The 25,802-nt window shown below is 41.9% G+C and overlaps 1 protein-coding gene across 1 annotated transcript in view; it reads right to left on the bottom strand.

Moving 5' to 3' along the window:
• The window catches only part of TTC7A (tetratricopeptide repeat domain 7A), a gene marked incomplete at its 5' end in the record, with an annotated part of 152,685 nt that overhangs the window by 48,766 nt on the left and 78,117 nt on the right, over positions 1-25,802 (bottom strand). The window contains 2 exons of the mRNA XM_010294304.1: positions 3,410-3,507; positions 7,529-7,645. Coding sequence (XP_010292606.1) covers positions 3,410-3,507; positions 7,529-7,645 — 215 coding nt within the window. The remainder of the gene's footprint in view (positions 1-3,409; positions 3,508-7,528; positions 7,646-25,802) is intronic.

Below are 25,802 nucleotides of genomic sequence, written 5' to 3'. Positions count from 1 at the left end.
GTTCCAGAATGATGAGAAAAAAAAAAAAAAAAAAAAAAAAAAAAAACCAAAACTCAGACCTCCTCCCTCCTTCAAAGCAGCCAGCCACAGCTCTGGGGAGACACCAGGCCAGGACGGGCTAGAGCTGTAGTCTCCAATCTCACCTCTTGCTGCCTTAGAAGAGGCTCCCAACCAGGACAACAGACCCAGCTGCCTCCTTTCTGCAGCACCTAGAGCCTGCAAAGCAGCGAGCCACAGACCCTTCCTGAAATCAGCCAGTGCCAGTCCGGCGCTAAGGTGGAAGGTGTAAGCTCAGTACGAGCCCCATCCTGTGGGGTGCAACCACATCAGCATGGAAACCTAGATTCTCGAAAAGGAGGACGAATACATTTCTTGGCTAAAACCAAACCGCATTCAGTGTGAATCACTTTATGTGTGTGAAAAGCTGGTTTAAAGCTTGTACTTTACATTAGTTTGCTCTTTCTGGCAGGCAGTACCATGGCATACAGCACATGCTCCATTGCATGCTGGCTGCTACAACTGGGCTAAGAGCAGGCTGGAACAGGAACCCAACCCAGGTGCTTTTTGAGGAAGGCACTACATAGAGACCAAATGTGCCTGAGCTTTGCTGTGACTCTGGAGGAGTCTGCAGCAGAGGAGCGAGCAGGAGGCAGGAGTGAGGTCTTTAGAAGGGTGGCATACCAGTACATCAAAATACTACAGGCTCTGCTGGCAACAATTTGGTCTCAAAATCTCAAACCATGCTGTGAAATGGGTGTAGCCCAAATCTGGCCACTCCTTTCTCCAGACAATTACAAAGCAATTAGATCTTGACAGGCTTGAGGGGTGGGCCCATGTGAACCTCATAAAGTTCAACAAGGCCAAGTGCAAGGTCCTGCACATGGGCTGGGGCAATCCCAAGCACAAACACAGGCTGGGCAGAGAATGTACTGAGAGTAGCCCTGAGGAGGAGGACTCAGGGGTGTTGGTTGATGAGAAGCTCAACATGACCCAGCAATGTGCACTTACAGCCCAGAAAGCCAACCGTATCCTGGGCTGCATCAAAAGCAGCATGGCCAGAAGGTCAAGGGAGGTGATTCTCCCCCTTCTACTCCACTCTTGTGAGACCCCTCCTGCAGTACTGTGTCCAGCTCTGTGGCTCCCAACAGAAGAAGGATGCTGACTGTTCAAGCAGGTCCAGAGGAGGACCATGAAAATGATGAGAAGGATGGAACACCTCTCCACTGAGGATAGGATAAGAGAAGAGAAGGCTCTGGGGAGACCTTATTGCAGCCTTTCTGTACTTAAAGAAGGCTTCTAAGACAGGGAAAGACTTTTTAGCAGAGCCTGTTGCAGTAGGACAAGGGGTAATGGCTTGAAACTGAAGGAGGGGAAATTTAGATTAGATATAAGGAAGAAACTCTTCACTTTGAGGGTGGTGAGGCACTGGAACAGGTTGCCCAGAGAAGTTGTGGATGCCCCATCCCTGGAAGTGTTCAAGGTCAGGTTGGATGGGGCTTTGAGCAACCTGGTCTAGTGGAAGGTGTCCCTGCCTGTGGCAGAGGGGTTGGAACTAGATGATCTTTAAGGTCCCTTCCAACCCAAACCATTCTATGATTCTATGAAAGCAAGGCAAGGGATCTCCAGAAGAGCATGAGATCATACACCCGGAATTCCTTTTACATACCATTAAGTACCAGCTAGAGCTTAAGGGGCAAGGATCAGTCCAGGCTCAGCCCCACAGCCTATGCACCATAAGCCACTCACTGTTTCAGCAGCAGAGTGGGAATTGGATGGATAACAAAAGTCGTGTGGCAAATAACATATTTTGGTTTTTATTGCTTTCCTAGTCATGTCTAGTGGCTGATGGATTCTGCAAACTACCGACAGTGTTTTCCAAACTATTTTCATACATTTACTGAAACTGGAAGTCCATTTTACTGCCCAGCAACAGGGATGATAGGATATATGTCACAAATCTTCACAATTTAAGTGATGACTATCCTAAACAATTTTGTACCACCACAAAACTTCCATGTCATATACTCTCCCTTTTCCAGATAATTTTTAATATGCCAAACAGCACATATGCATTTAGTATATCCTCTTCATCTATCTGTGCTGAATTTGGCCTATTCTCTTTGATTAAGCTTAAGACTATAGAACACTGCCATATAAACAATGAGAAAAAGTACCTATACAAAATACAGAGACTCATCTCATCAAAGGGTAATAAAAGGGAAATGGAATAAACAGATTACAAATTACATAAGTACGTGTGCATACAATCAGTAGGATTACAACATCATAAATACAGACCCTAAGGGTTTAACACTACAAAGAAAAGAGCAGACACGCTGAATAATGTTTTGATATTTGAATGTTTGTATGCTCAAGACCTAACCTTGCAATGGTTTTTAACCATTGGTGGGTGTAAATGGGGGTTAAATGCACATAATTTAATACAAGTCATATACTTAACACATAAGAACTTGTCCTTTATCTCAGCCATATATGCTGAGCATGCGACTTCAGTTTTACCAATTCCAAATGTTCAAGATTAAGATTCAGACAAACCTTAATTCCCTAGCCCCAAAGCATGCAACTTGTTTAGGTGTTAACCTTTCTAAAATTAAGCTTTTATATTCTTCTTGTCCAATTTCTGAGTCTGTGAGGTTCATTTTTTTGCAAGTGTTTCTTCTACATCCACAAGGGTAGAAAGTTGCTTCCCTAAAATAACTCCAAGTTCAAAGGCGAGTTTCTCACATAATCATCTGATTTTGAGAGTTAGTTTCAAAGGAAGCACCAAATACCACAAGACTTACAACAAAAATCACAAGTCAGCAGCACTCTCTGAAAGCTTCTTTTCTCCTTTCTGCCAAGATCAGCTTTGATGTCTCAGTTATTTCCATCTGATATCTGTTACTGTGATGTGTATTTACCACATAATAAAGCATCCCAAGGTTTATGTACAAATCCCAAAGCAAATCACCGTCTAATAGGAATTGACACTCTCATTCAGCTTTCCAAAACCATAATAATAGCTGGCTTGAACAGGACATCTAAAAAGGATTAAATTTAGAGGAGGAAAAAGCAGGAGGAAAAGAAAGGACCGAATTACACAATTCTTGCAGAAGTATAGGGAACTGCCATCTAATACCCTTCATGCTTCTCTCAGACAGCTTTATAAAAGCAATCAGGAACTTATCTCTGTTTTATGCATGGGGAAGCCAAGGTACAGACAAACCACGGTGATATGTTTTGCAGCAGAGGTGGCCCTGGAGACAGATCTGGAGCTCCTGACCACCAGCCCAGCAATGTGCATGCACGCAGCCCCTCCACCACCCGTTCCCTTCCCCCTAAGGTAAATCATTCCTTTCTCACAAAAGCATGCATTTAGGATGCGAAAACACAAATCTTGTTTCCTCACCAGAGTCGGTATCATGAGCATCTGGGAGCGTGAGATGCAGTCCGTTATGCTTTTTGATCACTGGTGTTTCAGTCACACTACTTCCTTTCTCAGAGCCACTGCAAAGAAACAAAACCGTGTTACCTGGCCATCTTTCGGCAGAGAGACTCTCCCCTCCAAGCAGGCTAGTCCCATCTAGCTGCCACTGGAACTGACAACTCAATCTTTCCAGTTGGAGGCAATCAGCTTCTTGAACGTGTTGTTTTAAGACCCCCACCCTGCCAACAGACAGGAAGCTCAGAGACACAGTGCCCAGCAAGGGCTCCAGGGCACCTGCTGGTATCAGGTTGTCTGTCTGTTGGGAGTCTTTGCAAACCACTGGACAAGGAACATGTTGGCACCTAGAAGGCAGACCAGAGGCCAACCAGCAGTCCCACACCCAGGATGAACCACCATCCCTCAGGATTGTCTACAGCAGGATTTGGGCACAGGACTGCTGTGCTGATCCTATTGAAACAGACCAATTACCGCCTTCCACCCAGGTGCTAATTTCTTCATTTCAAAGGGATTGTTTTCTCCTCTTCCACTTTTGTTCGGTTCAAACATAGGAGGAAGATAAAAGCTACCACACAGCTCCGCTTTATAAAAGGAGGACTATTTGGTCTGCTCTTCTACTAGACTTCTGTCCTCACAGGATAGGTCTTCCAAAGGGAAACTCAAAAAAAAAGAAAAAAAAAAACCCCACCTCCCAAAAACCCCCAAAACCCTCAAACAAACAAACAAACAAACCAAAAAAAAAAAAGAAATCACATGCCTAACGAAAAAATCACTTAATGCAGATCTCCTGAGCCTTCCTGTCACCACATAGTTTGCAATCCCCCCAGGATCAGATGGTGATGATATCTCCTCTCATCATCCATTAAGGGACAAAATATCAAAAGGAAAAGTGACTGCCTTGGCTACTTCTTCTGGCACACGTCCAAGTCTGCAGCTCAGCCTTTGGACAATATTCCTCCCAGGAAACAAGCTGTCACAGAGTCATGATTGCTGTGGATGCCCCATCTTCCAGTCTAATCAGTCCTTTGGTAGGGATTGCACAGAATTCCCTTGAATTTGCATTAATCTAGCAGAAGAATTAGCCTGGAACTTCTATTTGGTCTTAAACATGATTATTCTGTTAGCACAGAAAATAATAGCAAAAGATAAATTAAGTCTTGTCCTTCTCAGCTAACAATGTAGGACTGAAAGCCACTGTCATTCATCATAGCGGTAAGCATATTTACAATAGGTAATTAACCTTTTACTTGGGCTTTGGGATCAAATGTTATGGTTTCGTTAATGGACCCTGAATTCTTGGGCATTTGCCTGTTTGCACTAATCTCCAGTCTTGACTGGGCCTCCCTGTCTTCCATACTGGTTTCCACACTGATACTCCACTTGATACTATCATGTGGCAACAGATACAAGGGAAAACTAAATTCTCTGACCTCCATCTCAGCCTTGCCTAGCCAGGATTAACCCAAGTGTCAGTGTCCTGGCTGGAGGCTGCTGGTGAAACCATAAGGGCGTTTCTGACTTAATGGTGTGCTGCATACGCAGGAACGCAGCAGCTACACTTCAAAATATTACTCCCATGAGGCAAGTGCTGCTTCGATGCAGCATCCATCACCACGAAGTCACTGTTCAGGCACGTGGCCGAACACCGGCTTGCACACCATTCCCCCGCACAAAGGGCAGCTGAGGAGATTGGCGGATGGCCTAAGTTTGGCCGCAGTAAAAACTGACCACAGGAGAGCAGCATTCAGAGACAGCTTGATGAGATGGGCCTAATTAACAAAATGCACCTCAGTACAGTCATCAACAGCACAGCCTTTTAACTGGGAAAACAGACTGAAATCCCAGCCTGAAAACCAAGTGGACTGCACTGTGCAAAACAGCCACTCCCAACGGCTTTATTCGTTATCCTGGAGAAGGGCTGAACATTATCTGCTCCTTCAAAGCTGCAGTACAAGGCCTTCAGCCAAGAAAGCTTTTCCATGCACCAGAGAAGAGACAGCAGCCAGATGATTTGCCTTCCACATGCAGCACTGGAAAGGCTGACAGCGGGACACATTGCCGCTCCACTGCCCATGTTTTTAAAAGGTAGCTGAGACAGGGGTGCAATGGTGACAAAATCTGCTGAAGGAAACGCGTGATTGTGAGAGACTGCAGAGGCACCGGTTTATCAGAGAGAAGACAAGAGGGGACTTGAGCATGGCACATGAGTAGCTGCTTGGGGAGAAAATGCTGGGCCCTGAAAGACTCTTTAGTCTAGCAGAGTCATAGTAAGATTGCAAAGCCAGGAAACTCAGGCCAGACAAACGCAACCAAGTGTAACTAAAGTGCCACTTAATTCTGTAGGTGATTAACTGGTGATTGAACTAGGAAAGAGTATTGGGTGCAACAGCTCTCAACTTTATGTAAATACAGGTTTCTCTTTTCCAAGAGGCCCTAAAAAATGTCTGTGTCAAAGTCTCATTGATAAGAATTCCCCTTAAGTTCCTTTGCAAGCCCAACCCGGAATATTTTACATATTTGTTAGCTCATACTGCTGCAATTTGCTTAATACAAGGGGCTTCCTGGGTCACTGAATCCAGTCTAAAACTGCAGGTACCAAGTTCATTCTTGTCACCTTTAAAGCAGCATTTATCAATAGAAAACACTTTATGATGTATTGTTTGAGAAAGCCAAAAAGTCCCACTGGGAATTGCAGTGAAATACACATTAGAGTTCCTAAAAGCAAAAGCAAAGCTATTTGTTTTGTTTAGGCTTCTATGGCTAAAGCTCATCAAAAGCCTCTAAAGCTATCGCATCTTGGGTTTTTAAGTGTAACAGCCAAAGCTCAGCTTGGGATCCGAATGCAGTCCAAATGGCCAAACTATTTATTTGTCTGATTTCCAATGTACTCTCTTCAGTCTTAGGCTTGCAGCCCCCGTTTGCAAGAGTAAATCCTAATCAGTCATAATTGTTCAGTGTGGATTTGATCAGCTTCACGAGGACTACTCATGGGTATAAAGATTATTTATGTGAGAGGTGTATGATTGAATCCTTAGCTAAAGAGACTAAGGCCTAAGGAAATCAATGATTCCAGCCTGTAAGAGACCATTCTCTGCTGCTATGTAAATATCTTATTTTTGTGTTTGGTCTGCTGCTCATTAGCTAAACCAGCAAGGAATTACCTCAAGGACAATTTGTATATAGACATGCGTCATTCTGTACATATACTTCTGGTGTTTATAAAGCTTATGTAAATGTCTACATAAACTAGGGAACAATACTAGCTTCATGAGTCTGCTGTCCTTTCCATCAAACGCAACCTCTATGGACATTACAGGTGAAAGATAAGTGCAGTCTTGAGATAACACTCCCAAGACACTTGTACAGTGGTATCATGACTAGGGCAATACCCAAAGGGTGTGGGAAGGGAGAAAACCCAACCTGGTAGCTTTCACACTTTCTAAACTTTTCCTTTTGGAGGGGAAGCAGATGAGACAGAGAGAACAAACAGGGAACATGACACTGTTTAAATGCTGATTTACTAGGACAAGAGAAGGGAGAAAGATGCTACATCCCTCAACTCCCGTTCCTTGCCCCGTTAGCACCAGGCTATGCAACCGGCATGAAACCACAGCATATGATAGAGTCTTGGCCGTGTGCCTTTCCTTGGCTTACTCAGTTCAGGACTGTGTCACCCCCACACATTCCTGGGTGGTGCCAACTACTGCAGACTCTGAACAATAGTTGATGGATGCTCAGTACTATTGGGGGAAAAAAATAAATCTGCTCTCCATTCCGGACATCTGAATATGGACGGAGCTGTTTATAGACATTCAGATCAGAAACTCTTGTTTCAAACTGCTTCTTCAATCTTATAATCCTGATGTTTGGCTTTGTTGTTTGTGGTTGTGTTTTTTTTTAAATCATGGTTATGAAAATCTTGCCTTTTTTAAAGTTACAGCTAGAAATATTACTTATGTTTCTTTTTAAACAGTACTGTTCATCACCCTTTTTGTAAAATAACTTAAGAATCCAGACAATTAAAGAAGATAACTGCATCTCCATTATGAAATCTGAATTTGTTAGACAGTGGAAAAAGCCTACCTGTGCTGTAAAACACTATATACCATCTGCCACATCTGCAACATATGTCTGCATGTCACCAGAGCCTCTTCAGGTCCTTTATGCATCCATTCCAGTTTTACTTTGGTGAAGAGTAAACTGCAAGATGAAAAAGAATAACTTCTGTTTTATTGGCATCTCATAAATGTGGAGAATCAGCATCACTCTAGCGAGATCCTGGAAGCCAGCATTTTTACTTGCTTTGTATGTGCAGCAATAAAAGAAAACACTGTAGCACAAAACATTTCATTTGGCTCAACTTTGATTCCCCACAAGGAGATGAGAGGATTAACAATATTCCTCAGCTGCAGTCAAATTTGCGTCACAAAGCTGGCAGGACAGTGTTAAAAGCAACGCACTGCAAAGCTAACAAGGTGAAACATGCGGTGAATCTCATTTTATTTTGGACAGCATTAAAAACAGAATAAAAAGGAATTGCCATAATACGTATGCCAGGCTGTTTTCTTAGTCTGACATCTTCTTACAGCACTGGCTTATATAATAAATTTCAGACAAAAACTCCAACACACTTAATATACACAGACAATTACGTAATGCCTCACAGGAAGGAAATGCTTTTTCTTAACCCCAGCTGGTGATCATCTCGTGCCCCTAGGCAAGACAGCTGACAGCCCTTCTACATTCTTGTTCTAGGTAGTGTGACCGCTGCTACTATTCTTATACCTAGAGAACATGTACTTGCACAGACCACTAGAATTCAGCAGAATTAGGTCAAGCAGAGGTTAGACGACAGATTCAGCAATGACACGACCCACCACTTGCTGCTAGGATGGATTTTAACACCACCCTCACTACACTCGTCTTATTTTCTTCTTAATTGCCACGATGATTGAATTTATTTCTTATGTACTAATGTAAATTCACTTCTCTGCTTTCAATGCTTTCATAAAGTCCAAGATCTGTGCTTTTTTAATTAACTCGATATGGCTAGCGATTAATCCACTGGATGCACATATATGTACATACATGCATACTTCAACAGCTGAATGTTAAAAATCCTAAAACCAGGTTTGTGAATGTGACCTGCAGGCTCCTGGGGAATCCAAACAACTTCAGAAGGAAACAACAGTGACTGCATAGATAATGTCAGAGAAGACTTTGCAGCTGAATAAGAGATCTTTCACTTGCAATAATTAGAAATCTGCAGCCAAGACTCTGTGATGCATACCTACAGTAACATGCTAAAATGGCAGTCTCATTCTGCACTAAAAACCATTAGGACATTAGGTTGGGTTTTTTGAGGGTTTTTTTGTTGTTGTTGTTTTGGGGAGGGAAGGGAGGGGAGTGAAGTGGGGTGGAGGCAGAGAGGGGAGAAGTCATCAAAATGTAGCCCAGCTGTATCCACTGCTATAGGGAAGTCTGCTGGTGGCCACTGCTACAGTTTGACCTCACAGAACGAGTATTCAACTAAATTCCCCAGGTACAAACTTAGGCTAGGAAAGGAAGAACAAGATTAATAATCAAAGGAATTGGTCTTTGTCCTTTACTATTTTACATCCCTATCCTATGTTTACCTTTGATTTTCTTGTTACTGATCTGAGCAAGACAAATACTAACAAAAACATCCCCTGCTCTTAGAGATGCTGACCCCTAACTGAAAGGAAGTGTCCTTATTATGATTCAGGTAGTTATTTTTGGGCTAGATCCATGGACTGATGAAAAATTTTGGTGGGACAAAGAATGTGACAGTGGACACACTCTCATAAAACAAGACTGAATTGAAAGGAGTGGTTAGCAATGGAAACTGGCCAGTGATGCACGCTGCTCTGTACCCCTGGGTTAACTGGGCTTGTAAGAACAAAGCTTGTTTTAATACAACAGAACACAGAACCAATCACTTAGGAGCAAGGAACATATATCACACTAGAAAGATGGGAAGTTATACCCTGGAGTGCAATGGCGTTATAAAAGGTATCTTCATGAATGTGAAGCTCCTGAACAACAATGCAGCTAAGAGGTCAAGCAACCTTTAGCATCCCTATACGGAAGCACAATCAAGTAGGAGCTGGAAGATATGGTTATTCCTGTTCACAGCATCAGCAAGACACTACACTCCTGTTTCTAGTTCTTGCTCTTTAACTCCAAAAGACGACTAAAAATGGGATGAGGTTCAGAAAAAGGTTACGCAAGTGATCCGAGGGCTAGAAAAATGTATTTCATCAGAGGCTTAAGAAGCTCAGTTTATTCAGTTTAACAGAGAAACATCAGAGAAGTTATTTCGCCCCAGCCTGCAAGCACCTACATGGAGGAGTACTTAATTGTGAGTCTTTGATCTTAAAGGAAAGGTATCAGAAAATCCAAGGATTTGTTGGAAGCTGAAACTAGTCACATGGACATTTATAAATAAATGTGGACAACATAACTACAAAAGATAATAATCTTTGCAGCAACTACCTTGTGTGCGCAGTAAATTCTGTAGTCTTTAAAGCCTTTTCAGCAAGACAGGGTAACATCTGGAAAGCAATGGTAATGCACAAATAGAAGCTATGGTTTGATGCACCAGCTGGTGAGCAAGCTTCTTCGGACTGCGCTGTGCAGAGGGGTGAGACTGCATCATCACCTTCCTTCTGGCAATTACTCTATTAAAAATATTCTACTGGTCCATGAAACAACCACATTGAACAATCCAGGCTATTTTAAGCACACAGAGTATTTTTGGAACCACTACAAACTTTCAAAATGAGAGACCTTCCAAAGCGCTGTATGACCCTCCTGGCAGCAGAAGAGTGGTGGTCAAGGAGCCTGAAGCCTAGAGAACAGTCGTATTGCACCCCTGAATAGCTCCATGCTTTGGAATGCTGTAAGATGCCACTCTTAATATAAGCAAAATAGAAGAATATTGGAATGAAGAATCTATTAACAGTCAAACTACTACAGAGGAGGGTTATATTAAGGGTTCCTTCTTGCTTTCACATAGATGACTTAGTTATCAGTTGGCAATTAAAATCACTACATAGTATATTTAAACATTACAAAGACAAACACATCAAGTTCTTTTCTACATCACACTGCTGTTCACTGCTTACAGTGAGTATACGTCAACTTCTTTGGATGAAGATGCCGTGTTCTATTTCAGGAGAGAGAACAACTAGTGAAACATAGGAAAAAAGCAAATCTCTCACAAAAACATAATGAAGTCCTAGCACAATATTATCACTGGTCATAAGGCACAGGCACACAAAGGTTAAAAAAAAAAAAATTCATGCAACTTTAGCAACTGTCTCTGCAGTGCAACACTGACAAACCTCAGAGACACCACACGCTGTTAGTTGTTGTGGTAATTCACCCTTGGAACAGTGCTATTCATGTTATCATGTAATAATATAATGAAGCAAACCAAAAGGCAAACGGGAAGATTGTAAGCGGCAAAAGGAATCGAACCATGCTGACAGCATTAGTAAACAATGCAATTAAACATGATAATTAAAAGGTGAAAATACAATCAGGACATTAGGCTGTATGTCCTATACGCTGTTTATATTTCTCCACTTCTAATAAGTTTTATAATAGCAAAACCAGATAAATAAAAATATAGGGAAAACATTGAAGTGAAGTAGTATCACTTATCTCAAGTTTATAATTTTATTACTGAGATAGCAAAATAAATCTAATGAGTATTGCGTCATATCAGTGTCTGTCCACAACTCTCAGGGGCATAAATAAAAATTATATATGCACAGATCTCACCTTATTACATTTTCTTAATATCATTTTACTGTACTTTTGTACGATGCTTGTAGTATTAAGCACAGCAGACTCTTAAAGAGATTCAACATATAAAAATAGCCCCAAGATTTTCAATACAGTCATTGGTAATTCTGTTAGCTTCTGAAAATGAAAACAGATTTGGGTTAAAGCAAACATATAAATTACTACTACATAAGCACAGGAAAAAAGAGCAAAAAATCCACAAATCATTCTTGTAATGCATATAATTTCAGGGACAATAACAATGGAAAATAACCAGTGTTTATTCTTGATACCAGGCTCTAAGCTCCCTCTCAGAAGAGGTTTATCTTTTATCTTGTGTGTGGACAGTATGCAAAGGCTTCTATACCCTGATGTAACGTCAGATTACTGCCACAAGCAAACGTACATATTTATCACAGTAACATATAACTCCGGCAAATTACAATCTGTATACAGTTGACTTTGCTGAGATATGAACCTCTAAAAATTCAAAATTAAGTTTCCCAAGTATCAAAATTTCGGTAGTATAAATGACATAAATATCACTATAATATGCCATGCATTGACAAAAAGTAGGGGTGGAATACTGGAAGGCCTAAGAAAATTTTCGGCAGCAAGCAAGCTACTTTGGTGGATTTCAGGAGGTATTCAACATTTGTCTTCATAAAGACTGATTTCAGCTGCTGATACTCACCATGTCTCAATGCCTGGCCAAATACACCTACCTAGCCTTCCTGAGAGTCTTCTAGTACTACGTGGCTAAATGCTCAGCCTTTAAGGTCTTTAATATTACCCCTGAAGAAAAGAGGCAGTTCTTTCCTATCGCTGACAATCTAATTACTGAGGTTTAATAGTTAATACTTATTATCAGAGGGTTTCACATGTGCATATGGTATACTCTAAATGTTTATGAGCACATCTGCGGAAGAAGTTGTAAGTTGCTATGTTTAGTAATAACCTATTGACTACTTTATGGATGCTACAGGACTATCTAAAGATTTATTAATCAGTTAACTATTGGGACTTTTAAAAGATGCTTTAAAATGGAGTTTTTAGTATCAAATATAGCCCTTTAACCACATGTTTATAAAGCATCGCAATGGGATCTCTGCGCCCTATCATCTAAAGGCAATAAATAATACTAGTTCTATAACAAACAATAACACATTCCACTTATTTCAAGGTTGAGCGATTAAATTAGGAATAGTGAGTATTATGTAGTCATTTATCTATATGTTTTGCCATTCACTGGCTACTTATAACCCCTCCAGCTTTTCAGAGCTTGTCAGCAGCTGCTTAAAGATCTACATGTCTTACAGCTTTACCAGATCAAGGCCATCATTCCCCAAAGTCTTTCATTATTTACCCAGATTTGCCTACTTACACACACAGCTGCTGGGTTCTTTTGGATTTTGAATACAAAATGAAACAAAACAAAACACCAAAACCAGCAGCAATATGTCCCAATTCACAGAGACAATTGTGTACATTAGCATGAAGATACTGAACTTCTGCAACTAATATTTGCACTTTCTCTCATTAAATGACAGGATGCATGTGCTTGTTTGTTTGTGTGTGTTTACAGACGTTTGCCTGGAGAGAGAAACCAGAATCCCAGTCACAGCTCCAAGGACAGCAAATGCATTTTATCCAATGACTGATTGATGGGGTGTTGGAGCAGCACGCAAGTGCCACTGGACAGCAGAGACCAGCTCACCCTCCTACCTCTTTGAAGCCCAGATAAATATTCCACACCAGCTCCAGTGAAAAGCAGGGGAACGCCACAACCTGGATGGGTAGATGGCCCGAGGATGCTCTCTGAGGAACTGGGAGGCATGGATTCAAACCCCCAACACTTTGATCACTAAACTCTTTAATTAGTTTCTTCGCCTTTAAGGCAGCAGATGCAAAAGGAGGATACAGGTGGAAACAGGACATAGACTGATCTAACAGAACTGGAAAGAAGATAAAGGAGACTAAAAGAATGATCAAAGTTTTGGAACGCTTTTGATATATGGAGATAGTAAAAAGACTTCTCAGCCTGGAAAAGAGGTGGAGAGAAAAGATGACAGATTTATAAAATCATGAATAGCATGAAGAAGATCAGGAAATCAAAGCAGTCTATATTGCTTCAATGAAAGAAGTAAAGAATAACGAATAAAGCAATCTAGCAGTGGATTTAAAATGAGCAAATGAAGTGCTTTTTCATACAATGCAAAAGTAAAGTGCAAAACCCATTGCTACAGGATGTTCTGGAGCAGACACATAAATAGGTTCAAAAAGGGATTAGATAAATTCACGGATAACAGGCCCATCAGGAGCATTAAACACAACCTAATGCAACCTCTGGCTCCAAAAGCCTCTGAACCACTGAACTGACAGCAGCGGGGATGACACAGGAGGGGTAGGATCATCCTACTGCCGCATTTCTACATGTTTTTCCCTCTGCATTCACCAGATGCCCTGCTGAAGCCAGACAAGCCCTTAGTTTGATCAAAAATAGCCATTCTTACATTTTGATAGAGCAGAAATATGATTGCAAACCATGTTCTTTTTGTAACCCAGATTATCTGGGTCTTGCTTTATCTGCCAATATGAGAGGACAGTGTATCTGAAACTGTAGTATCTTCAGAGCAATTCGGCTGCTTAGTTTATCAGTTGCTGAGTTTAGCTTCTGTGGTGAGTCACCTATACAATCCAATTAGTTAATGTATACTCTTTCACCATAACCATTATGGTTTCATTAACCTTCCTGGAGCACCCGCTAAACACTAGTCACATTATCAATAAGAAAAAAAAAATTGGCAAAATTGGAAAGCTGCTTTTAATCTCCTGCATTTTTGTTGATAAAATCAACATCAAAGTTGCTGTCTTCTCAAATAACTCTGTGCTTCTTGCAGTCTCCTGACATTTAAGGGCACATTCTCTAGTTAAATTAATGCCAGCAACACTGACTGCAACCTCCTTTTATAACTTCATGCTGTGCCATGTCCCTACAAAAATAAATTGATCATATACTTTTACAGACATACAGCCCCCCTTTTTTTTTTTTTTTTTTAATATGGCTCTCTGCCCGTTTACCTCCCCCAGTATGAACAAAAAATAAAAAAACCCAGAAGCCTGGTAGCATGTCTAAAGAACTGTTGACTTTATCTTCCCAGCCCAGGAAAACTAGCGGACTCGGTACTGACATCTCCTTTAGAAGGGGGTCCTGCTCAGAGCCCCAGCCTTGCATGAAAGCAGCACTTCAGCTAGTGTTGCTCAATGAACTATGACTGCAACAGCACAGCACAGGGTAAGAACAGCTTTCAGAGGTAGATTCTAGGCTACTTAGAAGTTTACATGATGAAGACAATTTGCTAGGCTTACCCTCATGACGCAAGGCACCTAGCAGGCTCTTGCTCATATAGTAGGAGGGAAACAGAAGAAGAGGTGATCAGAAAAGCTAAGATCGCAGCCCAACCTGTCAGAGACTGCACAGCAAAACCAAAGGAGCGGCCACTGGCATGGCTCAAGCTCTGGGTGTTTGCTTTTGGACTGCCTCCTCCTGCAAGTTGCAGCTTTCACCTGATGGCAGAAGGGCCTCCTGTCAGTCAGGTGAAGGTCCTGCCGATGGACTCAACTGCGTATCTTTGCATGGACCCAAACATCACTTCCCAAAACAAACATGTCTGCAGCCAGTTCAGCAACCTCATGCACCTATTCCAGCATTCAGATCCATCAGATTCACTTATGATACAGAGGGCAAATATGAGTGAATGTTGATGTGGCCCATCCAGAAACTGCCACTTACATGGAAAGGAGGTCTTGTAACAAACCCCCTTTATCTGCTAAACCCAGGCAGGTTGTCACTTGAAGGAAAGACAACAATTAACTAATAGTCTGCTGAAAGAAAAAGCATGCTGATTTGCTAGGGCGGAAAAGAAAAAGGCACGCTGAAATTCTTCCTTGTCTTCACCTTTCTTCAGAATCAAGCTGTATCTGGTCATACCCATGAAAAGAAGGCACAAAAAAGGGTGATGAGAATTATCGTCTCCTTTCCTTTTAGTTAGATCTTTCATTTGGAATCCCAGACTTCTGGTATTTAGCTTTTTGTTAAGAATGTAGGAATCAAGCAAATTGTTAGCAGAGCTGATAAAAACCCTTCTCTCCCCCTGTATTATGGAGGAACCTTTGGGCGATACACCTGAAAAGGGTTTTTACCTTCCCTTCACGCTGATGAGGAACTGGCAATAAAATGATTTTGTGCCATCACAAATCATACATATTTCAGTCCATCCCTCGCCTGAATAAAGACAAAAATAATTTTCACAATTGTAAGTTTTACAGCAAAACCTGGAAAAAAAGTTTCCAGTTTGGCTATGCAGAGTGTTTACATCAACTTTTTATATGTAATTTCCCTCTGTAAGGACAGTGTACTAGACTTTCCGTTGCAACCCTTCATGAAGACGTTAAACTGATGTTTAACTTGCAAGTGTCCCCCCACATTGTTTTATGAATGGTTTTTTTCTTTGACAGGCTCCAACGACACGGAGTACTTCTCATTGCACTGGACACCGCACAGCACATTTGAAAACCCGGGTCAGGTCTCAAGCATCCAAGGCTAGGAGCTTAGAGGTCTACCTCCTGTTTAGTTTCAATCGTGAATTCAGTAGGAGTTCAATGCACAGCTGCTCCAGCAGATCTCTGAGTCCTGGCACTTAAATTCAGGTGACTCTGTGGTGTGGTATCTCGTTTGTAGGTGGAAAGAGACACTACATAGCAATGTGCAAACATCAGTGCAATCAGAGGCGTGCTGGAAACCACGGTCCACTGTATTTCGCCCATGGTGGCAGTGTGGCCTGGGCTGGGGACATGGAGAGTCATGCTCCATTTCTTGCTGTCATGTGGCTTCTGGCCAGTCTTGGTCAAGTCACTTCAGCTCCCTGTGCTTCAACTCTTCTAACTGCAGAGCAGATAGTGGGAATGACCTTTGCAAAGCATCCCGAGAACTAAGTTTTTCATCATCACCTTCCCCATATCCTTTACATTTAATCTCTTAATACTAGTGCTCTCAACTTGAAAGTTATTTGTGGACAGGAAGGAAAGCAGGTTGAGTTCCTCTGTAGCTGACATCACTTTTAAAACATTTTCTCACCTGTTGGGCCTGATTCTTCAGAATTTCATCAGATGTGCCCCTGGGTAAATCCAGGCAACCTTGATTAAACAGGAATTTATTTGGAAGGGCAGAGCTGAGAACTATCATGCTGTCATAACCACTAGAATAACTCCTGATTTACAGAAATGGAAAAGGAAACCAGGTCTCTAATTGATGAGCTGAGATCCTGCCAGACAAAAGAAGAGCATTAACAGGACTAAGCTGAAGTACTTAATATGCTGCCAATACTTCCTATCCCCAAAGACTGCAGAACTAGATGCTTCACTTCTGAACTGTCAGATTTTTCAGAAAAACTTCTAGGACATGCACTTTAGGGCAGGTTTTAGAGGAAAGGATACCAGGACTCTGGCTAATAAAGTAATATTCAACATCAACCTCCAAGTCACCCCACTCTGCAACCAGGAACACAACTTCTGTCTGGAAAGGTATGTCAGAATCCTGATTCACATTTTTAAAATAGAGTGAAATACCTTCTAATTAACCCAGTGTCAAGGTAATAAAAAGCAATAGCATACTCATGTTATGGTTGTATAAATTATGCAACAAAATACAGTAAAGCAGCACCTCTCCCATAGGATTAATAAAACGTTCCTACCCAACTCGACACATTCATGAAATCTTGCGTGATACTAATACTTGGAGCCAACAGGCTGAAACTACATCACAGCCCCACTGTATTAGTAAATTAGAACCGCACAAAATTTGGCTTTGGTATAAAAACAATAGGCTTAGTGTAAAATAAGCTTTTCTTTTTTTGAAATGCATTATGCAATGTTGTTAAAGAGACCTCACTATCATTTTATTTTGGGGACAATATAATTTATGCCTTTTTGGCAGTACTCCAGAAAAGCGGTTATAAAAGGTCTTAATCTTTAAGCATATGAGTAGACCTGCTGAAGTCAACAAGAAGTCAATTATTCCTTTCCTTAAAACTAACCATGTGCTTAAGAACCTTGGTAGATCCAACTCTTTATGAGGAGAAGGATTGTAAGAGTCTCTTCTAGCTGGTTAACTTTGCAGAGGACAAAGTGTAAATGCGAGTAACACAAGAAGGGCCAGAGCCTGCCGATATTTACTGCTATCCGCACATCTCAGCGAAAGTGAAGACGATGGAAATCCATCTGCCAAACATCACTGAGATTCACTACAGGATAATAGTTCTGGGTGCGTGTGGACATGCTTCAACATATGTTCTGGTTAAGACAACCCACCACATAGTTATGACAGTTCAGAGACAGTGCTTTTTATAAGATGAGCTCGTTCAGTGAGATACGGAGGAGCAGTTTCCTATGCCAGCCTGAAAAAAGATGGGGAAAGACATACTTAAAAGGTGAAAGAAGTGACAGAATTGAAGAAAGACAAAAGCTCCCTCATTTCAGAAAAAAACCCACATAATCTAGAACAAACCTGTGTTGTTGTAAGTAGACAGAAAACTGCTGGCTTCACCAAAGAAAATCCTAGAGAAAGAAATTGATATTTTGCTACCAGCAGGCATCACAATTGTCTATGACGGCAAAGTAAAACCATGATGTAATTGCAGTCTACATTACCACCAGCTGAACACAGCGTGGTAACAGCAGCGGGAAGACACAGGCGCACAACCTTTAACACAGAGCTAGCAATCAGTGTACAGACCTGGGTCTGTACTTCAACAACTAGATGTGCTGAAGATTGTGCTACTGCAGTTTCACTCAATCCTTCAGTGGCATGATTAAGTTAAGCTAGTAAAAACCTGTGCTTACCATTTGGCTTTGCACAGCACGCTGACCTACAAAAATTAGACAGACAAAATTGTATTCATGGTAGTGCTGGGTTGCTTTTTCATCCCAGACAGTGCTGCTGAAGATGCACTGAATCTCCTTATAAAGTTCCTTCATCCTGTACAAAGCTCCTTGCAGGGTCAGGAATTGTAGCCCTTAATCCCTGTCAGGTTTGAGACCATGAGACAGGCAACGTTGCTTTGGCAACGACGGCACTTTTTGTCATGTTGTTACCAACCCACACAGTACGGGTTTCCCACAGATCTCAGGCCAGCCGGCTGAACTAATACCGTGATAGCTCTCCTTAACCATTACTCAGCCAAAAATCAAACTCGGGATATAACAGCGAACAGCTCTGCATGTTTCCAGTCCTATTGAAAGAGGCCACCATGATTTAATTACACACTGGAAGGACAGTCCAATTGACTGTATTTTTTAATAAATCCAGCTTCTTCAATATAAGTAGGGACATTCTTCTCTGAGTTTAAGTATGTGTGCAGCCACTTAAACATTTCAGTTTAACCTAAATAGTCCTCATTTTCTTGGCACACATATAATTAAACATAAAACAATTCTTTAGATTTTCTTCGTAAAAATTTCCCAACTATCTACATCAGCCCAAGGATACTGGCTACTTACAGAACCCAGTTCCACAGCTGGCATCCTTGACTACTACTTCAGCACAAGGTGTTCCTAGCAGAGACCTGTGCCCGGTTCAGATGAACACTAATATAGTTCAGGATTTTGCAGGCTGTATTTTAAAGGGAAGGCTTCATTTCTTAGCCTTGCTGGAAATGGTAACTTCACTGTTGCATGTATAAATCCAGCAGGTACACCTGACACTGTACAAATAAACTGAGTCACTGCTCATGAGTAACAAATAAAAATCAGCAGTCTCTCAACCTGTCAGAAATGCCTAACAAATTTCAATTAGAACTGCCAACAAAAACTAGAAGTGTCAAGAGAAAGGTGAGAAATAAATGTACAGTTAAAAAAACAAAAATAAAACGAGAATCCATGGCAGATTGAGCCTAAAATCAGATTAATGGATTATTTTTTCTGCAATATCTATTACACCCCAATGTGACAGATCTTCCAGATGTGCTGAGAAAAGATGACATAATATTATAGATCCAAGCACTGCATGTGTGATTAAAGAAAATCCTTCAGCAAAACATGCATAGTTATTACATTCTAAGTGTTCAAAAATAACAATATTTAGCCTTCTTTCAATACTAGGTTCTTCACCCATAGATGACCAGAAGGGGTTTTTGTTGGATTGGGTTTTTTGGTGGGTTTTGTGTGTGTTTTTTGTTTGTTTGTTTGGGTTTTTGTTCGTTTTTTGGGGTTTTGTTGTTGTTGTTGTTGTTTTTTTTAAAGTCGAGCACTTCAGCAACCACTGACCTTTATACATTTTTAACACCACAGTGCTTTGTAAAACTGAGCTCTGTGCCAAAATTTAGAGCTAACAGCTGTAATGAAACAGGTAAAAGGAACTAAACATTCAGGGCCAGACAGTCAGCTGAAGGGAACCAGCTCTGTCCAACTGCAATGAATGGATTTGCACCTCTTTAAACTAGCTGGGGACCTGGCATGCAAGCTTCAAGTCAGAAAAGCTCAGGCAGGCTGTCTTTCACTCCCTAAAAATGAGCACGCATCAGATAAACACAAAAATGAAGTGCAGGGTCAGTGCAGTTTGATCAGCTTGTACCAGCTGATTTCCTACTTTATCCCTTTAAATAAACCATTCATTTGCAGAATTCTAGCCTGCAAATTTAAAAAGAAACAAAACATTCCCAGTGACTCACCAAAAAAACCACCCCCAAAAAACCCCGTTCAGCTCACCTACAAGGACCCTGCAACTGAAAGAAAGAACAGAAACGATGACGAATAGCGAGCCCCAAGCATTTAAGAGGGAAAAGCTTTATAGATTCCCTCCTCCTTTGCGGAGGGAAACCCCGCGCAGAAAGGCCTGGGGGCTGCCGGCGCCAGCTGGGCGAGCAGCCGGGCAGCAGAGCTGCAAGGAGCCCGCGGGCAAGCTCTGCATCTCCACGTCTCGGCCAAGGAGGGGGACAGAGGCCGGACTGAGCTCCTTCGCGCCCGTTCCTGCCGACCGGACACAATGGACTCCCCGTGTCCATCCTGTGTCATGTATGCTGTCAGTTCGGCACAGACCTCTCTGCAGCGTAAGGGATCAGAGCACGCTGGGATAAATCAGAAGTGTGTATTTATAATCTCTGCCTTCTGATAAGTTAGCAGCATGTACCAGTTTTTCCTTGAAATAAGTCTGAAGGGAAAGAACAGATGTCAACCTGAAAGCATAAGAGTATTATAGCTGTCCTGTGTTTTACCATTAGGCATAAAAAAAATGCTTTGCATTTATGTATGCCTCTACTTTCCCTCTTAAAAGGCCATCATGCAAATCAGCTGTAATTCAGAGCACACAATTTAATTTTTGTTTCCTTTCTAAACCAATGTATCCGAAAGACAGGTATAGTGTTCCTCTCTGTTCCCGCTACCCTGAAGGCATTGTATTTGCATTATTATGTCCAAACCTTTCCTGAAGTACCTTGCTGAAAGGACATCCGAAGACACTGTGCGGAAATTCTTACTCCAAGGCAACTGAAAACGCTCGGGCTCTCTGCTGACCTGATTGGTAGTTTTGCCTCTTGAAGGCTTAACACAGCCTGTCATTATGTATGTGATATATCCTACCATAATTAATTCCCTCAGGGAATGACATCCAGAGGAAGCACGGTTCAAATACACAGCGTGCACCTGAAATTTGACATTTTGAATCAGATTCCCAACACCAAGATGCATTTATGGAAGATCTGACATTTTTGTTTTCCTTGACTGTAGATACACGGCATAAACTAAACCCTGTCAAAAAGACTGGCTTAAAAACTGTTGAAACATACAGATAAAAATCAGTGTTCTTTGTTCTTGAATAGATTTGATTTAATTCATTAGAAATCCAGAAGGTGTTTAAAATTACCATGTGCCATTTAATACAAGATGAAGTAATAGCTTCCTTCAGCCTTTGTGGAAAAGATTCAGAGCTGTACTCCTTTTTCAAATAATTACCCTGTTCATCAGGCTTCAGCACAAGATGACTCCAAGCAGAAGAGAAATGGAGAGAGCAGCTATGAAAGCCTCAGTAGATACACGTACCAAGCTGAAAAGTGATGAGAGCACTTTGCAGGCGTTTGTCAAGTCACAGGCCTGAATTATGCTAAAATTAGAACCATGAGGGAAGGGCAAGAGCATCGGAAAGTACCAAGTCCACCTACCATACAAAAGGGTCTTTGGAGGAAAAAAAAAAATTAGGGAGGGTGGGTAGGGATGCTGACTGGGCGAGGCAGCTCCTCAAAGCTACAGCTGTAAATTAATGCTTTCACACACACAACTTGTGGTTTTGACTCAGCCATGAGCTGCTCTGTGTGGCTACCCAGGGAAATGAGCTTGTAGGGGAGGGAAAGTTAGCAGCTGACAAAGAGCTGGCACAGCTTCCCGCTACCCTGCCTCAGGAGGCACACACGAATCTTTCACTTGTGCAATTCCAAGCCAGTGCAACTACATCTTTACTCTGGATAACTACAGTGTTTGCCACCCAGTGCTCAAGGAAATCCTGCATCAGTTTGCACAAATGATTGTCCCCAGCGGAAATCACAACATAAAATCCAACATGCTGAATAAATAATACTGCAAATTACATCCTTGAGGTCAATTCCTGTACAGAGTATTCAGGACAGCAGTCAATAAACTTCTCGGGCATCTTTTTCTTGGAGGCCCTAGAGAAGTTAGTAAAAGCACAGACATGTGAGCTGCAGTGCACTTTAGCATGAATAAGACACAGAATGAATTAATTTGGAGAAGCATCAGCTCTGCTGGAAGCTGACAGATTCTTTAATGCATCAGATTTGTGATTGCTTATGGCATGGTTGATTTTTTTTGCCCTGTGTGTTTTTCTTCCACTTCGTTCCTTATTTGTAATGAAGTTCTACAGTAGCTACATTTGGCAAATTTGATATAAAGATACAGGCCTTTCCATTAAATGTTTCCCAATGCCATCTACCTCCAACTCTATGCCAAGATCACAGCTCTATCTGTCAGGTCTCTTCAAGTACAAATTTATTTTTCAAGTAATACCTGCCATTCAGTCAGTCTCAATGCAGGATTTTTAGTGTGATTCCAGTTACCCTATCAGTTTCATTTCTCCACTGAAAACTGTAAATAATGTAATGTGTTTGATTCACTCAAACCCGGTGAAGTCTGCTTCAGTAAACCCTGCAAACGCATGTATTCCAGATTGTCATCTCTTCTGAGCGGTTTGCTGTTCCCAACGGATACAAATTCTGATCTTTATATTCAGAATTACAGCCAAAGGACAACTGAAGCCTCAAATACAAAAATAATTGTAAATACCTTCGCAAAGCCACTGCATCACAACAACCATAGCAAATAAATTCCCAAACCCATGAAGTCATCATCTAGACACTACTTCAGCTGTAGAACACATCACCTACTTGGTTTGCTCCGTTACACAGTTCTGTAGAAGTTACCCCCGCAAGGACTACCCTGGGAAATGGATTAAGCCACTGAAACATTTCCCCTCTCCATGTAAGCTGTGTGTTCCCTCTTGTTGAACCAGCTAATGGCATTGACGTGGTAGCCTGGCGTGGCTTGGTACAGCTCTGCACCACTGTGAACAACTGCACCCCGACTTAACAGGTCACACTTCACTGCGGGCAGCATCTGCAGCAGCAGACAGGAGAGGGTCTATTCACACGTACCAGCCCCTCCTGCCTAAACGGTGCAAATACCGAGACTGCCTGTGTAACTGAGAAAACACAGCCAGGACACTGGACTCATCCCTCTCTCTCCTCTCCCATGGGTTGTGCCTCAGGACAGATCCGTGTGACAATTTTTTCTTTTGCTACCATAAATAAAAGTTAAACTGCAACTTACCTTTGTCAACTGAGTCATTCCATGGTTTCTCATTGCTACTCAGGAAGCAAGCCTAAATTACCAGAGTGAAAGAAATACTTTGACTGGTCTAAGTTGTGTCTCCACTTGGGTCCTCAGGCAATTTTTCTTATGTTTTTAGATCACAGCCCAGTCCCAGAGCATCTATGAATACTTCTTATGAGCACGGTGGACTGGCAGAAGAAGGAAGGCACAACCTTAGCAGCTTAACAGCTGCACCTCAGGCCCCTGTATCCATGGAACTGAGCTATGCTGGCTGCTGTACTGCAACCTGTTTTGAACACTACTACCATCCTGCAGGGACTGTGACCTACAGTTTTGAAAACTTTCTTCTAGGGAATCTGAGGGATGAACTTGTCTGATCCACAAGCACTAATTTGTGGACCACAAATCATGAGCACAGTTACACAGGAGACACTGTGCAGAAACTGCTGTACTCTTATGGCTGCTATACAACACCACAAAGTTGAAGGCTCTTGGGAAAACACCACCAACTGATGTGATGTAGAATGACGCCTGAAACTTACTGTCTACATTAACTCATCCTGTTATTAATTTATTAAAACCGAGGGAAAGGCAAAAGTTGAGTTTTTAATTAATAAACCTAATCAGAACTGTGCAGCAAAGATGGAAAACCTAGCCAGTTCTACTAATTTTAGAATGTTTCTATTATGGGATTTAGTGCTGTAGCTGATTCAGGGGGAGTAAAAAAAAATAATCTTTCCAACCATCAAATAAAGGAGATGGATTCAGCTATATCTGGCCAGCTTTCCTTAACATGTTGAACTCAATTGCTTGTATTTGGGTCTTTAAGATTACATTTGCCCCTTAAGATTCATCATATTTAATACCTGCCCCATCACTTGCTAGGATCTTTAATTCATTTTTAAATGAAATGTAAACCCCAAGTTTTAATCAACTGAAGATACTAAGGATCCTAAGTCACATTTTAACATGAACACAGGTGTTAGCTCATATGATATGGTAAAATTCCAGTTCTGGTCCCTACCTTCTGCCTCTCTACAACCATCTCACCAATTTCAACTAGGCAGATTATTCTTCCTAACTTCCCAGACTAATCTGATACATGCTATTGTTATTCTCTGATAAAGCGCTGCTCAGTCACAGCTGCATCTCACTGGTGTACAAAGTGATGACAAAATGTGTGATGCATCACAGGGCTGCTGGGAAGTTTAAACATGGTATCACTGCAAGGAGTCTGGGGCTGAAACTACAGTTACACGCCATCTAGGAAACACGCTTTTGCAAAAGAACAGCTTTTTGCTTCCTGTCTACCGGTGGACAAACAGCATCTTACTATGCAGAAAAGGTGATTTACTAGATTTTCTGATTTGCAGGAACAGCCCCATAAAACTACGTAAAAGCTTCAGAGGGATTTTCTATCTTCCCTCAAAGTCCAAAGAACAGATTGCGGCTTTCTCTCGCTCTGTTTTCCCTTCTATTTTCCACACCTCCATTTCCTTGCCCGGTGCTCCAAACACTCTGCCACCAAATGGCTAGAGAATAGTAGAAGCAGGAAGCTGTTGCTTGAAAGAGGAATTACATGGAATGGGAGAATCCACTCCAGTGCAGTAATGCATTTAGTTTTATTGGAGGCTCATAATGTGGATTTATGGCTCATCCATTTGAACAGAAAGTTACTGAACTTCAGAACAGACAATTATTCACAGACAGTAGAAGAGAGAGGGTTAGGGATCTTTTTAAAAACTATCACTTTTTTGGTTTATGAAGCTAGGACAAGGAAACTCATGCATCGACTCTCCAAACGCAGTCACAGTTTTGGGGAGACTGTGCTTTCAGCTTGCTTCAGCAAATGCCATGCTTCCTTTAAAAATGTCTTGCTGCTCCTCATAAAACGTCAGGTTGGCAGCAGAAAAGCTCTCCACTGAAGTTTTACAAGACCTTTTTATTAATGAAAGAATAATTTTTTTCTACCATTATTTAACCACGCTGTCACTTTTAGGCTCGGATTTCTGTGAAAGCCTAGAAGAGGTGCGATTCCCTGGTTTCCAAGGGAGGCTGATTCTTGAAGGCCATGCTAAGACCCCAGCCTTTTACTGCACCTCCAACACGTGCAGATTTGGTTAAGCTGTGCTGAATACCACATGCAGCCCATGTGAACCTCATGAGGTTCAACAAGGCCAAGTGCAGGGTCCTGCACTTGGGCTGGGGCAACTCCCAATATCAGTACAGGCTGGGGAACTGAAGGGATTGAGAGCAGCCCTGCTGACAACTTGGGGGTACTGGTGGATGAAAAGCTGGACGTGAGCTAGCAAAGTGTGCTCACAGCCCAGAAGGCCAACCGTATCCTGGGCTACACCAAAAGAATTGTGGCCAGCAGGTCGAGGGACGTGATTCTCCCCCTCTGCTCTGCTCTGGTGAGACCCCACCTGGAGTCCTGTGTCCAGCTCTGGGGCTCCCAACAGAAGAAGGACATTCACTGTTGGAGAGGGTCCAGAGCAGGCCCACAAAAATGATCAGAGGGATGGAACACCTCTCCTATGAGGAAAGGCTGAGACAGGTGGGGTTGTTCAGCCTGGAGGAGAGAAGGCTCTGGGGAGACCTTATTGAAGCCTTCCAGTACTTAAAGGGGGCTTATAAGAAAGATGGGGAGAGT

Source organism: Phaethon lepturus, unplaced genomic scaffold (assembly GCF_000687285.1).
Source record: "Phaethon lepturus isolate BGI_N335 unplaced genomic scaffold, ASM68728v1 scaffold3319, whole genome shotgun sequence".
Taxonomy (NCBI): domain Eukaryota; kingdom Metazoa; phylum Chordata; class Aves; order Phaethontiformes; family Phaethontidae; genus Phaethon; species Phaethon lepturus.
This window is presented reverse-complemented; position numbering and strand designations above follow the sequence as displayed.